The sequence below is a fragment of the Candidozyma haemuli genome, assembly GCF_002926055.2.
Source record: "Candidozyma haemuli strain B11899 chromosome Unknown B_2014730914, whole genome shotgun sequence".
Lineage (NCBI taxonomy): Eukaryota > Fungi > Ascomycota > Pichiomycetes > Serinales > Metschnikowiaceae > Candidozyma > Candidozyma haemuli.
This window is the reverse complement of record NW_020289902.1, coordinates 1,772,539-1,789,097: the sequence shown is the minus strand read 5'-3', so window position 1 is coordinate 1,789,097 and position 16,559 is coordinate 1,772,539. Positions and strand designations below refer to the sequence as shown.

The following is a 16,559-nucleotide window of genomic DNA, read 5'->3' as shown; positions in this document are numbered from 1 at the left end:
ACGATCCATCTTTTTCTCAAATCACTAATATATAATGTCCATCCAACAAACCCCAACCAACGGCTTGACCGGTAAGATCTCATCGCTCGACATGACTAACGCTAAGGGCTCTTCCTTGACTGACAAGTTGGCCGCCGAGGCTGCTCAGAAGGATGGCTCTGGTGCCGCCGACTCTTTGGTCGGTAAGCCTCAGATCAACACCTCTTTGGAGATTGACGAAGCTGAGGTTGCCAAGGTCGCTAAGGAGCTCGAGGTTGCCACCAAGGAACACGAGGAGTTCTTGGCCAGCCACAAGGTTCAGCGTCACAAGTTGAAGGAACAGGAGAAGGACGAGCCCTTGTTGATCGAGAACACTCGTCGTTTCGTCTTGTTCCCTATCAAGTACCACGAGGTTTGGCAAATGTACAAGAAGGCTGAGGCCTCTTTCTGGACCGCCGAAGAGATTGACTTGTCTAAGGATATGGGCGACTGGAACAAGATGACCGAGAACGAGAGATTTTTTATCTCTAGAGTTCTCGCTTTCTTCGCTGCCTCTGACGGTATTGTCAACGAGAACTTGGTGGAAAACTTTTCCGCTGAGGTTCAGATCCCAGAGGCCAAGTGCTTCTACGGTTTCCAGATCATGATGGAGAACATCCACTCCGAGACCTACTCTTTGTTGATCGACACCTACATCAAGGACCCTAAGGAGGCCGATTTCTTGTTCAACGCTATTGAGAACATCCCATGTATCAAGAAGAAGGCTGACTGGGCTTTGAGATGGATCGCTGACGACAGCGCTTTGTTCGCCGAGAGATTGGTTGCTTTCGCTGCCGTTGAAGGTATCTTCTTCAGTGGTTCTTTCGCTTCCATCTTCTGGTTGAAGAAGAGAGGCTTGATGCCAGGTCTTACTTTCTCCAACGAGTTGATTTGCCGTGATGAAGGTTTGCATACCGACTTTGCCTGCTTGTTGTTCTCCCACTTGCAGAACAGACCAGACCAATCCATTGTCGAGAAGATCATCACCGAGGCCGTTGCCATCGAGAAGGAGTTCTTCACCGATGCCTTGCCAGTCAGTTTGTTGGGTATGAACGCCAACTTGATGTGCCAGTACGTTGAGTTCGTCGCCGACAGATTGCTCGTCGCTTTGGGCAACAAGAAGGTTTACAACGTTACCAACCCATTTGACTTCATGGAGAACATCTCCTTGGCCGGTAAGACCAACTTCTTCGAGAAGAGAGTTTCCGACTACCAGAAGGCCGGTGTCATGGCTAAGAGCAACGACAACACCAGCAACAGCAAGACCTTCACCTTCGACGAGGACTTCTAAACTCGGCTCTCCTTTTACTGTTACGAATGATTTTTAATTAAAAAAAACTGCATGGGTTCGGTTTGCGTTTTTGCTGTTTGCTTGTTTTTTGTATTTTTTATACGGTTCCCGGGTGCTTTGTCATAGCTGCCCGACTTCATTTCTTAATAAAATAAACGTCAACGATATGAAAAGTGATTTTGTAGTATAGGTACATCTTAAGTATTTCGCAGCCATGGTAGTACCATCATACCTAGTACCATCAACGACGAGGTCGCCAAAAGCAGAAAAAGCCAGTAGAATAGCACAGATAATAGTATTTTTAAAACTTCATCCTGAGAATTCATTTTTCTAATATTTTTCAGATCTCTGTCTTATCTGTTGATCTCCATAGTATGCCACCCTCCTGGTCCTGTCTACACCCGTTCACCATAGACTGGCTCATCGAGTCTCCATAACCACACTCTTCCATGGGAAAAGGCAAAAACAAGCAGTCAGAAGACAGGGCATCAAGAAGTCGAACTTCTAACGGCCACAAGTCAAAACAACATCATGCCAGAAAAGGCAGACAGGAAGAAGGCAGCCATAAAAGTGCTGCTGAAGCAAAGTTCCCTGTCAAGCTAGCCATGTGGGACTTTGACCACTGTGATCCCAAGAGATGTTCAGGCAAAAAGCTAGAAAGACTTGGATACATACGAAACATGAGAGTGGGGCAGAAGTTCCAAGGTGTGGTGGTTTCGCCAAACGGTAAAGGAGTGGTCTGTCCAGATGATAAGGAGATTGTGGAAAACTTTGGAGCAGCTGTCGTGGAGTGTTCATGGGCAAGACTAGATGAAGTGCCTTTTAATAAGATTGGAGGTAAACACGAGAGACTCTTGCCGTACTTGGTGGCTGCCAATACTGTTAACTATGGCCGGCCATGGAAGCTTAACTGTGTTGAGGCGCTTGCAGCTTGTTTTGCTATAGTGGGACATATTGACTGGGCTGAAGAGCTTCTACAGAATTTCCTGTGGGGCCTTACGTTTTTGGATATTAATAAGGAACTCATAGAGGTTTACCAGAAATGCACAGATCTGAAGTCAGTGGAGGAAGCACAGGAACAGTGGATGACTAAGCTAGAAGAGGAAGTGAAGCAGAGGAAGGAACAGAGTGCCACTGAAGACGTTTGGATGATGGGCAATGTGAATCGTCAAGATAGCGAGGGAGAGTCTGACGAGGAAGAAGAGGAAGAGAATGAGCAGAGTGACGTCGAGTACGATAACCTTGGGAACATCATTAAAAAAGAGAAGTACGATTCGTTGGGCAATTTGATCGAAGATGAAGAGAGCGACAGTGAGAGCGATGCCGACAGTGATAGTCTAGGCGGAAGCGAAGAGACTGATGAAAGTGACGTTCAGTATGATAAGCTCGGTAACGTCATCGAGAAGGAGATCTTATCTGGAGAAGGTGTGAATTCTTTGAAAATAGAGGACTAATGCATTTGGCAGCGTCAAAATGACGTTGGCCCCACATGAAATACAGGTTGTATTGAGTAAGTTGGATTTGCCATGAGACGGAACAAGCTTCTGTTGATAAGAAGGGTATCCATCCTGCTATTTATTTATCGATTCTACTACTGAAATCTACCTTCCATTTCTCTTAGGTCTAAGCTCTTTCCATAACATCGCTGTCTGTATGACATAGGACTCACCGGTGGCTTCGTGCCCCACATACTCCGGGCCCACTTATCAGGAAACCTTAAGCGAAACACCAAGACAACAAGTGGGGAGCATTGTTCGAGCCAGCGCCAGCATTCTTTGGCCAAATCCAGTATCTCGATAAAAAAAAAGTTTAACATTCCAAACTTTAAGCAGTAGAAAGATACTCTTAACTTCTACCAGTATTACTACTACTACTACTACTACTACTACTACTACTACTACTACTACTACTACCACTGCTGCTGCTACCACTGCTACCCCGAACTCTCTTAACTCTCCATTCTCCCTAAAGATTCTACTCACCCCATATCATCATACCATAATCAACCTGGCACTTTTTTTTTTTGGGTGCAAAATTCTTGAATTGCCTTGCCTCGACCCGCTAAGATAAAGGCGCATATAAAGAATAGGAGTGGGTGAGAAACGGAACAAACAGACCCTGAGAATAATGGCCAAGAATGGGAAACACAATGGCGGCAACGACTTCGACGTCGAGATTTTTCATCAAAACGCCTCTTCCCCAAAAAACGCCTTAACGGTTGATGATGACGAATTACCCATGGTGCAGAAGGGTCCACTCTCTGGACTTTGTGATTTTCCACTAAATGAGTTAAAATAGTGAAATATTTAGTAGTGAGCGAGAAAGAGTGAAAAATTGTATACTTAGTGGGAACCTGTAAAAATACAACTTACATGTAGAAACCGTTTACGCCGGCCAGCCGCCAAGACAGCGCCCCTCTCGACACACCTTGGCTCTTGATAACCCTGGAATTGTATTTAACTGCTGGAAATTCACCCATGGTTTGAAGACTCGAGGATATACTTAGCTAGTCGTATTCACGTGACCACACATCACGCGCTCTCGCTCCAGCTTTCCCCGGTTCTTATCACCATTCAATCCGCCCCACAGAGTCCGAGTTTTTCAGCCCCACTTCCACTCCAATTGCCCACCATACCATGTCTTATTCTGACCTCAAAGGTATAAAAATCGCCATTGACCGAGGCGGCACGTTCTGTGACGTGATTGCAAAAATCCCGGGCCAAAACGACTACGTCTTCAAGCTTTTGTCGGTGGACCCACTTAATTATAAGGATGCACCCACCGAAGGTATTAGGAGAGTGCTTGAACGAGCCCATGGCGTCAAGATTGACCCACTGGAGAAATTGACCATTGATTCGATTGACTCGATTAGAATGGGTACGACTGTGGCTACAAACGCTCTTTTAGAACGTAAAGGTGCTACTGTGGCTCTTGTTACTACTAAAGGGTTCAAGGACGTGTTGAAGATTGGTAACCAGACCAGACCTCATATTTTCGACTTGACTGCTCGTAAATTGGGCCATTTGTACCTGGAGGCATTGGAGATTGACGAGAGAGTCACAATGGAGTCGTTTACTGAAGGTGGAGGTGATAAGCTTGAGTTTAGCACCAAGGGTGATCCAGAGCTTAAGGTGGCTGTTTCGGGCGATATCATTAGGGTTCTTAAAGAGCCCAACTATGCTTCTGTGGAAAAGCAATTGCGGGCGTTGTGGGACCAAGGGCGTATCAAGACTTTGGCTTTGTGCTTGTTGCACTCGTACGCATACCCAGAGCATGAACGTAAGATTGGCGATATTGCAAAGAAAATTGGATTCACTGTTTCTGTTTCTCATGAATTGCAGCCTATGATCGGTATGGTGAACAGATGTTCGTCGACTGTTGCAGACGCTTACTTGTCGCCGGTCATCAACCAGTACATTCAAGGTTTCGGTGAAGGATTCGCTGGAGGACTCGATGCTTTTGGAAACAAGTTACTTTTCATGCAAAGTAACGGTGGTTTGTGCCCATGGTACAAGTTTACAGGCCTTAAGGCCATTTTGTCTGGTCCAGCTGGTGGTATGGTTGGATATGGTGAAACCTGTTATGACGATTCTAAAGATGTGGCTGTTCTTGGCTTTGACGCTGGTGGAACTTCTACTGATGTGTCTCGTTTCGCTGGCTCGCTTGAACATATTTACGAGACAGTCGTTAACGAGGTGCAATTGCAAACCCCTCAGTTGGACATTTCTACCGTGGCTGCTGGAGGTGGATCAATGCTCTTCTGGAGAAATGGTATGTTCGTGGTTGGCCCTGAATCTGCCGGTTCTGATCCAGGCCCAGCATGTTACCGTAAGGGTGGTCCTTTGACTGTTACTGATGCTAACTTGTTCTTGGGCAGATTGTTACCTGAATATTTCCCTAAGATTTTCGGTAAGAACCAAGACCAGCCATTGGACGTGGAAATTACGAGATCTAAGTTTTTGGAACTTACCGAACAGATCAATAGCGAGGGATCATCATATACTGCCGAAGAAGTTGCATCTGGTTTCTTAAAGGTCGCCGTGGAGGCCATGGCTCGTCCAATTAGAAACTTGACCGAAGCAAAGGGTTTCAATGTTTCTGAACATAACCTTGCCTCTTTTGGTGGATCTGGTGGTCAATTCTCCGTTAGCTTGGCCAAGAACTTGGCCATCAATCAAGTTGCAATCCACAAGTACTCCTCCTTGCTTTCTGCTTACGGTATCTACGTTGCAGACATTGTGATTGAACAACAGTCTCCGGCTTCTTTTGCCTACAACAAATCCAACTTGCCCAAAATCCAGGAGAAGATCCAACAGCTCACCGAAGCTGCTTATAGAGAATACGAACTGCAGGGCCACAAGGGCTTCGACACTAAAATTGAAGTGTTCTTGAACATGAGATACGTTGGCTCTGACACTCACTTGCTCATTTTGAATGATGACGCCAATGACGCAGATGAGAAATTCATTGATAGACATAGAAAAGAGTTCGGTTTCTCCTTGGATAGAAAGGTGCTTGTTGACGATGTCCAAGTTTTGTTGGTTGTCCAATCCAAGGACAAGCTGTCCAGCAACCCATATGAGGAATACAGAAGTGTTGCTTCGCCTGAAGTGGTTGCACCATCCAGTGTCGTCAGAAAGCTTTACTTTGAGGACAGCGGCTGGCAAGATGCTAACGTTTACGAGCTTACACAGTTGAATCCTGGCACAGTTGTTCAAGCACCTGCTGTCATTATTGATAGCACACAGACGATTATTGTTGAACCTGGCTCGAAGGCTGCTATCTTGAAGGAGCATATTCTTCTCATCGTTGATCAAGAAAACAGGGTTGAGGTCTCTAGAGACGAAATTGATCCTATCCAGTTGTCTGTCTTTGGCCACAGATTCATGTCTATTGCCGAGCAGATGGGTAGAACTTTACAGCAAACTGCCATTTCCACTAACATCAAGGAAAGATTGGACTTCTCGTGTGCTCTTTTCGACAAGGAAGGTGACTTGGTTGCCAATGCTCCCCATGTTCCAATTCATTTGGGAGCTATGTCTTTTGCTGTCAAGGCACAGAAAGAAATGTGGGAAGGTAAGCTTGAACAGGGTGATGTTCTTGTTACTAACCATCCTTGTGCTGGTGGATCCCATCTTCCTGACATTACTGTTATTACTCCAGTGATTAACGATGAAGGTGAGACTCTTTTCTGGACAGCTTCTCGTGGCCACCATGCTGATATTGGATCCATTGCAGCCGGTTCCATGCCACCAAACTCGAAGTCGATCTTTGATGAAGGTGCCTCTATTATCACACATAAGTTGTGTTCGAAGGGTAAGTTCGATGAGGCCGGTATCACCAGACTTTTGCTCGACGAGCCTGCTAAGCATCCTGGTGGATCTGGTACCAGAACTTTGAACGATAACATCTCTGACTTGAAGGCACAGGTCTCTGCCAACTACAAGGGTATCACCTTGCTTAACCGTTTGGTGGATGAGTACACTTACCCAGTGATCAACTTGTACATGGGTGGTATTCAGCAAACTGCTGAAGTGGCTGTCAGAAACCTTTTGAAGACAGCTCATAAGAAGTTCGACGGCCACCACTTGAAGGCTAAGGATTACTTGGATGACGGTACTCCAATTGCTGTGGAGATCGAAATTGATCCTAAAACAGGAGACGCTACTTTTGATTTCAGAGAGACAGGAGATGAAATGTATGGTAACTTGAACGCACCAAAGGCCATTTTGTACTCTGCTGTGCTTTATGTGTTGCGTTCTTTGATCAGCTCTGACATTCCATTGAACAATGGATGTCTTCAACCAATTAAGTTTTTGACCAGACCAAGCTCCGTGGTTGATCCATCTTATGAAGCTGCCGTTGTTGGTGGTAACGTCGAGACCACCCAAAGAATTGTGGATGTCATGTTGAAGGCCTTTGAAGCTGCCGCTGCTTCTCAAGGTACTTGTAATAACTTCACTTTCGGTACCAACGATAAAACCAGAGGCATTTCTTTCGGATACTACGAGACAATTTGCGGTGGTGCCGGCGCTGGAGCTACATGGGACGGTCAGAGCGCTGTTCAATGCCACACCACCAACACCAGAATCACCGATACCGAGCTTTTTGAGAAGAGATACCCTGTTATCGTCCATGAATACAGTATCAGAGAAGGGTCTGGAGGCCAAGGTGCCCATAAAGGTGGAGATGGTGTTATCAGAGACATTGAATTCACCTACGACGATTTGGAGGTTTCGTGTTTGATGGAGCGTCGTTCATTGGCTCCATTCGGTCTCTTAGGCGGTGAATCCGGACTCAGAGGCAGAAACGTTTTGATCAGAAAGCTGCTGGAAGGTAAGAGTGTGTCTCTCGGTGGAAAGACAACTGTCAAAGTTAAAAAGGGCGATCATGTCATCATCATGACGCCTGGAGGAGGTGGCTTTGGAGAGCCAGACGAAGCCAATGGCAGTGCACTGAAAAAGAGAAAAATCGACTACGACGTAACCAGCGCTACGCCCAGCATTTTAACCGGCTCGGCTGGAATGAGACAGCAAACCCAAGAAACCAACTAGTTAGCCCTCTCATTCTTTTTACATAGTTTGGCAATATACTAGCCACCCCCGGATTATCATAAGTTTTTCGCACCCATATATTACTACATACGTCTGGCTAAAGTGCGTAGTGTAACTACTCACCTTAATCTACCCACTTGCTTAATGCACCCACAATGAGTAGCGGGAGGCAAAAACACCTACCTCTCCTATATAACCCGCTTCTCAATGCCATCTTTAATAATCCCCAGCATGCTAAAGCGGCCATCCGCTCCACAATCAACGAACTCAGCCTCAGCCATAATGACTACACTATCTTAGTGCCTCCAGGCCATATCCTCCAGAGTTGTACAGAACTCTCGGGCCAGAAGCTCGAGGACTTGTGTTACGAGAGTGATGCGTTTCTTAAATCACATATCATCAAAACCTCGGCTCCGTTCTCCACAACTATGGCTCCTGTGACCAAGATCCAGCTGATCATATATAACACTATGAATGGGAAACAAGTTTTGGTGAAGAATGGTATGGTATTTACTGGGAAAGGGTTTAAGAAGAGCATTAGAGCTACAGTGTTAAGTACTGATTATTTTATTACGTTTTGTGATTACTTTCTCAAGGGTAGCAAGGTGATGCTACTATACATAGACGATTCACTTTTTGGACACGCTTCCGATAGAGTGGCAGCGCCAATTGCAGAGCCACAGAATCAGGAAAGACGTCGCCAGCTGCGGTCAGTTACGTTCGAGGAGCTTCTACGAAACTTCCCTTTGCTTTCTAAGGCCATGTCAGACCAGTTTTATATCCTTTTCCACCATAATAACCGGAAGTTCGAGAGACTTCGAGCCAGGAATGGTGTTTCGTTAGAAGAGGTTAGAAGTACGTTTATGGCTATGGTCGAGGAAGCTTTTCTGATTGTACAGAAGACTGTAAATGCAGAAACTGCTGAAGGAGAACGCATCTCTCGTTTATTGCATAATATCACAGTTCAGAACTTGAACGTCGACTTAAATGTACTTGTGCATGAATACGTCGAACTCAATGTCTATGATAAGGTATGGGTTCAGCTTGTGTCTCAGTTTGAAAAGGCACAGGCTTCTGAAGGAGACGAGCCTCGTGTGGTGCTCACTTCTGCGGTTTACAAGGACTTGTCATGTCTCTCACTTAATCAACTAGACCTTCCTGTTGATGAACCATGGCATATGAATGTTTTGCATGCTCGGGTGGCTGCTGCCATTGCCCAATTTTCCAAACTAAATGATCCAAGCGTGACGAATAGACGACAGAAGATCGACCTAATACGAAGAACGGTTGACGTCTTAACTGAAGGAAAACTAGACGATGAAAAGATTACATCTTCAGACCTTGTGGTTGACGCGGATACTCTTATCGGGTTACTTATCATGGTAATTGTGCATTCAAAGGTTCCCTACTTGGAAGCTCACATCTACTACATAAGGCATTTTGGGATTGACTCTCTTCAAAGCGGCGACTCTTCTGCTGAAAAACAGAGCATTGGTTATCTCAGCTATATTCTCAGCAACATCGATGCTGTCATCTATCACTTATCAGGCGAGGGCTCTGAAGGTATCCCTTTTAATCATCTACAGGAAATGTCAAGTGCATCTGCCCAAAACTACAATCTTTGGTATGCAATTCAAAAAGAAGATTTACAGACCTTGAAGCGCATAATTGATCTGGTTGAGGAGCACTATGGTGATGACCCACTTCCAAAAGACCATTTCCTCAAAAGCAGGAACATAAACGGAGAAAGTTGCTTATGCTTTGCAATCCGAAGCAAGAACTTTGATGTTTTCAAGACTTTGCTTGATAGAACTTGCCATTGGTTCCTGGTAGAGGACCTTCTCTTTGACAAGAATACCACCACTGACCAAACATTGATGATGATAGCCCTAGTCGAGGAAAATAGCGAGTTGTCACAATACTTGCTTTCAGCAATACTTGCAGATACGACTCAAGAAGAACGCATTCTTTATTACAATCTCAGAGATAAAAGTGGAAAGACATTGGGACATTACTTGGGCCACGACGTGGAGATACTTGAACGAATTGGGCCTTTTATTGACTGGTATGTCAAAGATAACAACTCTTATACCCCACTATTCAGCATCTGTCGCCATTATGATCACTATGATTACCGTCTCTTAGTGAAGAAAGCATTTGAATGTGTTTTTAAGAAGTACCCCAGCCCTTTGGCACTCGACGATCAGATTGACAGATATGGGAACACTTTCTTGCACATTCTCGCAAGAGGAATAACAGACACGAGGATACTCAACCACGAAAACGCATTGGTAGATGTCAACCAGTTAAATGAGAAGCTTCTTTCACCGCTGGCGGTGTACATTCGGTATAACAGAACCGAGAATTTGAGTCTTCTTCTCCACAATGAGCTCTATAACTTTGGTCAGGAAGACCAGAAGAACTTTTACAATCTTTTGGACTACTACAGCTTTTCGGCCTCGAAGGCAAGTAATGGGTCAAATGCCTCGTTCGGTAAGGTAGAGAAGATAGTGGTCGACAAGTACTTTGAAGAAAATTTTGCTAAGCAGAATGATATTAGTCTTGGGGTGCTCAATGCTCGTTATGATGGCTCCAGTAATGATTGGATCATTAATATTGTGATGATGAAGAAGGACAAAGAAAAACCCATTGCAACACAATATATCCCCATAGACAAGCTCAGACAATTTACAAAGCTTCAAAAATTAGCATTCCCGCAAGGTTTCGGACTTGACCTTAATACCTTATGGATCAATCATCCTTCAGACAAGCCAACAATACCTACATGTTCGAAGTATCGTTCCAATAGACTTTTGGAGTTGCTAAGTATGTATTTCCTGGCAATGCACTTCCATTCTGATGCATCCAAGACAAAGTTCAGACGCAATTTTGCTTTATGTTGCGCTGATAATAAAACGCTGACACTCGAGATGATGAAAGATATCAGCAAAGCTCAGGAGAATGCGAGAACAAGGAACGGGGAAGTGAAATACTCTTCCCAGAAGATTCAAGAAATCGAATTCTTTATCGATTACTCGCAGAGTGACTTGCTAGGCTTCCAGTTGGAAATGAGTAAACTCAACCAGCTTCTCACGGTTGGTGGCATGAAGCAAAGCGACTTACGGAATGTCAAAGATATCTTGCTTCGCCAGTTGAATCTTGGAAACACACAGGCCCTTGATGCGAGAGAGTTCAGAGCGCTTGACGCCTCATATCAGAAGCTCCAGGCCTACGCAAGCTGGCTAGAGCTTGCAGTGACTGAACTTATACAGAATTGTCGCAAGTTAAAAGAGAAGCTTAACTTATGGAAAGAAATCTACCTGGGAATCAAGACGCTAAATGTCGAGCTACATCGCTTCGAAGATCAAGTGTCAAAGCATCAAAACGGAACTACTGCTGAAGAGCCTGAGCATGAAGAAGAAGGTGCCACACGTACTATATCACGCAGAAGTACCACCTCACTCGAATCAGCGCCACCAGATACTCAGGAAACCGGATCATTTTTCAACTTTGGAATCATCGACAACAAGAAGTCTAAATACAAGAAACTTTTAATGTCGAAATCTGAAGAAGTGAAGAAGGTTATGAATCTCAATTCTGAGATCAAGATCGATCATGAGTTGATCGCAGCCGAGATCTCTCAGTTCTTGAACTTCCGTTCAGGATTCTTCAGCCTCGGCATCAAACAATTCTGCAAACTGCATCTCCTCCTGTTACGAACACGTAACCGTGAACTTGATAAATTACTTTGGAGCATAAGGCGGTCCAAGTAGCCGTTTGCAGTATTTTGCAGCCATTTTCCTGAAGGCGGGACCTACTAGGAACCTTCTCGAACACCCGTGCACCACACTTCCAATGTTGGGGCATGTTGCATAAATATTAGCCACGACGTATCTCAGAGATCATCTATATCTACTTATTAATGTCTGTCTCTAATAAGGATTTGGCTTTGGCCATCATCCAGTTCTTGGAATCTAGTGTGTCCAACAAGACTGTCTCTGAAGAATATGCCGAGTCCATGGATGTCGCCATTGACTGTATTGCCGATGCTTTCGAGGTGGAAAAGGCTGATGCTGCAGGCGTTGCCAGCAAATTCGGCGGGTTGTCTTTGCTTGACGCTGTCAACAAGTCTGGTTCTTCTTCTTCTTCTGTGAAGGAGGAGGTTATTGAGGTTGATGCTGAGACCAAGGCTAAGGCTGACGCTGCTAAGGCTGAAGGTAACAAGGCTATGGCTTCCAAGGACTTCGATTCCGCCATTGCTAAGTACACTGAGGCTATTGCTTTAGACCCAACTAATGTTGTTTACTTGTCTAACAGAGCTGCTGCCTACTCCTCTTTGTCGCAGCACGAGAACGCTGTCAAGGATGCTGAGGCTGCTGTGAAGTTGAAGCCAGACTTCTCCAAGGCATACTCTAGACTTGGATTGGCTCAGTACGCCTTGGGCAATGCCAAGGAGTCCATGGAAGCTTACAAGAAGGGTTTGGATGTTGAAGGCAGCACTCCAAGTGATGCTATGAAGAGAGGCTACGAGACTGCTAAGAAGAGAGTTGAAGCTGACTTGGAGAGCTCGATTGCCACCAGCGAGCCAGAGGCTGGTGAGAGAAGCACCGAAGGTGGTGCTGGTGCTGGCGCCGGTGCTGGCGCTGGAGGTATGCCAGACTTTGCTTCCATGTTCGGTGGCGGTGGCGGCATGCCAAACTTCTCTGAGATGATGAACAACCCTCAGGTTATGGAGGCTGCCCAAAACTTGATGTCTAACCCTGGTGCTCTTGACGGTTTGATGAGTAACCCAGCTGTGCGCCAGATGGCCCAGAACATGGGTCTTGGAGGTGAAAACGGTGGCCAAGGCGGTCTCGAGAACCTCATGAACAATCCAATGTTGCAGAACATGGCCCGTAACTTCATGGGCGGTCAAGGTGGCCAGGGCGGTAGCCAAGGTGGTCAAGGTAACCAATAAGAACCCCAAGCAAAAGATTCCATTTTAATCCAGCTACACGGCTATATACACATTTTATAGGGCTCTTGGGGTATTTGGTGAGGTTGTAGATAGTCAGAACGCGTACATTTCAATGTCATAATTAAGTGCACTCCCAGTATTTACACCATCTGTTTTCTCCAAACTCATACCTACAACACCCCACCAAAGCGATCTTTTTCATCCCTTTTTCGACTTTGCTGATTCATGACAACAGCACGACAGTCATCTATAACGGTGGCAGTCCGGGTTCGTCCTTTCACCCAGGCCGAGGCAAACAAGCTCATTCTGCCACCAGGGAAACCGCTTTTCATAGGCGATGGAGCCCTTTCAGGCAACCTGGAAGGATCTAATAATGAAGAGAATAACAAACTGAATATGATTCCACGTGGAATCAGGAAGATCGTGGATGTTGTTGATGACAAAATGCTCATTTTCGATCCTCCAGCAACAAACCCTCTAACGTCAATGCAAAGAAACGCCTTTCCAAATGGCAATATGAGAGCACGAATAAGAGATTATAGGTTTGTGTTTGATAGTCTTTTTGATGAGCATACGACGCAAGAGCAGATATACGAACGCACAACTAGACCTCTTCTAGATAGCATATTGGATGGGTATAACAGTACAGTGTTTGCTTACGGTGCCACTGGATGTGGTAAAACGCATACTATCCTGGGGTCACCATCTAACCCTGGTGTGATTTTTTTGACCATGAAAGAGTTGTATGAGAGAATTGATGCTTTGGCAGATACTCGAGTCTTCGAGGTGAGTATATCTTTCTTGGAGATATACAACGAGACTATTCGAGACTTGCTCGAGCCAGAAACGTCACCAAAGAAACTTGTTCTTAGGGAGGACTGTAAGAAACGCATAACTGTGTCCAACTTGCTGTCTAGGCTGCCGGCCTCGGTAGATGAAGTCATGGACTTGATCGTCGTGGGCAACGAAAACCGTACACTGTCTCCCACCGAGGCTAACGCAGCTTCACTGAGATCCCATGCTGTGCTTCAGATTAATGTGACTTCTCGAAGCCGTACAGCATCGTTAGATCAAGAACACACATTCGCAACTTTGTCTATTATCGACTTGGCAGGCAGTGAAAGAGCTGCAGCCACGAAGAACAGAGGGGCACGCCTCAACGAAGGTGCCAACATCAACAAATCATTGTTGGCATTGGGAAATTGCATAAACGCCTTGTGTGATCCGCGTCGAAAGAACCATGTTCCATACCGTGATCTGAAGCTCACCAGACTCTTGAAGTTCTCTCTCGGAGGTAACTGTAAGACAGTCATGATTGTATGTGTGTCTCCTCTGTCACAACATTACGATGAAACGCTCAATACTCTCAAGTACGCTAATCGTGCTAAAGAGATCAAAACAAAGCTCATACGTAACCGTCAGAACCTAGATCGTCATGTGGGATCATACCTTAAGATGATCACAGAGCAGAAACAGGAGATCGAAGAATTAAGAGAGCGTGAGTCAAAGATTATCGAGTCTACTGTTGCTAAACATAGCAAGCAAGTTGACAATTGCATTATGGAAATCCTCAAGAGCATCGAATCCTTAAAATTGAACATCAACAAACAGCATCAAGAAAAATGGCGCAAGTGTTTCCTGCTAGCCAAAAGAAAATTACTTTTGCTACACCAAGAAGAACTTCAAGTATTAATTCATAGCTTGAAGAGCCTCCAGATATCTGATAGGAGGTACACTGTCTTCCTTGAAAAGTGCAAGCATTTACTTATACAAGCCGAGCAACTTCTTCACAAAACCAATGAACAGATCATAAACCTCGAGAAGATTTATGACCTGCCTTCAGAAATTGATCATATCTTCTCGAAAACTTTTGAGTTTACTCTAAAGAAGTTCCAGGAGATGGAAGGATGGTCACCACAACTTGCATCAATGTACGAAGCTATGGTGGTATCTACAAAGGAGCACTTACAAAAAGACTTGCTCGTGAATTCGTCTATTTTGTTGGATTATTTGGTTGGAGAACTAAGTGACTTTAACTTTGTCACTCATGGCCTTTGCGAACTCGTGGGCACTTACATGTTGCATTATGAAGACGCTACAGTGGATAAGATGGCAGAAGCAGTATCACGTATTATTGATATCATTGAAGCATACAATAATTCCGACTACGACATGGCAATCGAGAAGGCTACTTCAAGGTTCATTCAAATCAAGCTTCAAAGAGAAGAACAAGAAGACGCGACAATGGCTAGAGCTATGGCAAACGCACCTTCACTACAACCTAGGGACAAGAGAACATCAACATCACCTCTAAGACTGTCACCTCCTCGTGCACGCAAGAGATCTTCGAAGAACCAAGCTCCTGAAGGAGATTGGGACATCAGCATGGACGACTCTATGGCCAATCGTAGTGCCATGGAAGAAGACACATCACCTCCATCAAAGAGCATAGATAATCGTGGTGTTCTCGATGACCTAGACTTTAATCCTACCATAGAATCGCCTACTTCGAAGAAGACCCTGCTGCTTAATTCTGCCCACCCTAGCAGTGATGAAGTTACGCCTCGGGCGCCATTACTCAATAAAGGAGCCAGCACAAAGGTTGTCCGAAAAGATATGATTCCTTTGACAAGCGAGGATCTTCTGAGGGAAACCAACATGGGCTAGTTGTTCACCCATTTGCATTACATAACTACATTTCAACTGCATTTTCGTATTGCCTTGCATTAGCAAGGACAATTCATTTTATTTAAGACTTAATCGTAACACATAGTAGATTTAGTATCCGCTTCTGCCAGAGGAGCCGTAAGAGTCATTGCCGCCTCTGCCAGAGGAGCCATGGCCAGAGCCAGAACCGGAAGAACCGTAGTTACCAGATCCTGAACCAGAGCCGGAGGAACCGTAGTTACCAGATCCAGATCCAGAACCAGAGGAACCGTAGTTACCAGAACCGGAACCGGAACCAGAAGATCCGTAGTTACCAGATCCAGAACCGGAACCAGAAGATCCGTAGTTGCCAGAGCCAGAACCGGAACCAGAGGAACCGAAGTTACCTGAGCCAGAGCCAGAGGAACCGTAGTTGCCAGAACCAGAACCGGAGGAGCCGTAAGAGTCATTGCCGCCTCTGCCAGAGGAGCCATGGCCAGAGCCAGAACCAGACGATCCGTAGTTTCCAGAACCGGAACCAGAACCAGAGGAACCATAGTTACCAGAACTGGAACCACCGTGAGAGGAACCGTAGTTGCCAGATCCAGAGCCGGAACCGGAGGAACCGTAGTTGCCCGAACCGGAGCCAGAACCAGAGGAACCATAGTTACCAGAACTGGAGCCACCATGAGACGAGCCGTGCTTGTCGTCGTCAGAGCCAAGGGCACCCTTGATCTTGTCACCAATCTTGCCAAAAGTAGACTGGTCCTGGTTAGAGTCGCCGTAGCCACCTCTGTTACCGCTGCTGCTGTTGTTGTTACCGCCGAAAGACATTGTTAAAAGAAAATGTTGGGTGATATTTCAACAGAGGTAGCAAAAATCCCCGAATTTATACCATTTGTCATAAGAATGGCTTGGGATAAACTGTGCAATGTGGCTGCAACAACCTGTGTATGAATATATGCGGAGAAGAATGTCAGGGGCCCATTCTGCAGGGGACCATTGTGTTCTCGCGGCCGGGAGCCCTACCGCTTTCACGGTTGCTCTTACATACGCAATAATGCATTGGTCCGAGTGTACAGGGATGAAAAGG

The 16,559-nt window shown here is 45.4% G+C and overlaps 5 protein-coding genes across 5 annotated transcripts; 4 read left to right on the top strand and 1 right to left on the bottom strand. All coding sequences in view use genetic code 12, as the record gives it.

The window, feature by feature from the left end:
* Positions 1-34: 34 nt before the first annotated feature.
* RNR21 (ribonucleotide-diphosphate reductase subunit) lies at positions 35-1,309 on the top strand (the record flags this gene model as incomplete). Its single annotated transcript, XM_025485281.1, has 1 exon — positions 35-1,309. The coding sequence occupies one exon, from the start codon at positions 35-37 to the stop codon at positions 1,307-1,309; it is 1,275 nt and encodes a 424-aa protein (XP_025340212.1).
* A 449-nt stretch (positions 1,310-1,758) lies between these two features.
* Positions 1,759-2,763, top strand: CXQ85_001577 (ribosome biogenesis protein TSR3; the record flags this gene model as incomplete). The annotated part of the gene is made up of 1 exon (XM_025485280.1): positions 1,759-2,763. The coding sequence occupies one exon, from the start codon at positions 1,759-1,761 to the stop codon at positions 2,761-2,763; it is 1,005 nt and encodes a 334-aa protein (XP_025340211.1).
* Positions 2,764-3,945: 1,182 nt separating this feature from the next.
* Positions 3,946-11,636, top strand: HYU1 (5-oxoprolinase; the record flags this gene model as incomplete). The annotated part of the gene is made up of 2 exons (XM_025485279.1): positions 3,946-7,791; positions 8,094-11,636. 2 exons carry the CDS (start codon positions 3,946-3,948, stop codon positions 11,634-11,636), a joined length of 7,389 nt encoding a protein of 2,462 aa, XP_025340210.1.
* Positions 11,637-11,785: 149 nt separating this feature from the next.
* On the top strand, positions 11,786-15,487 carry KIP3 (tubulin-dependent ATPase; the record flags this gene model as incomplete). The annotated part of the gene is made up of 2 exons (XM_025485278.1): positions 11,786-12,809; positions 13,083-15,487. The coding sequence occupies 2 exons, from the start codon at positions 11,786-11,788 to the stop codon at positions 15,485-15,487; spliced, it is 3,429 nt and encodes a 1,142-aa protein (XP_025340209.1).
* Positions 15,488-15,598: 111 nt separating this feature from the next.
* On the bottom strand, positions 15,599-16,300 carry CXQ85_001574 (uncharacterized protein; the record flags this gene model as incomplete). The annotated part of the gene is made up of 1 exon (XM_025485277.1): positions 15,599-16,300. The coding sequence occupies one exon, from the start codon at positions 16,298-16,300 to the stop codon at positions 15,599-15,601; it is 702 nt and encodes a 233-aa protein (XP_025340208.1).
* Between the last annotated feature and the right edge of the window lie 259 nt (positions 16,301-16,559).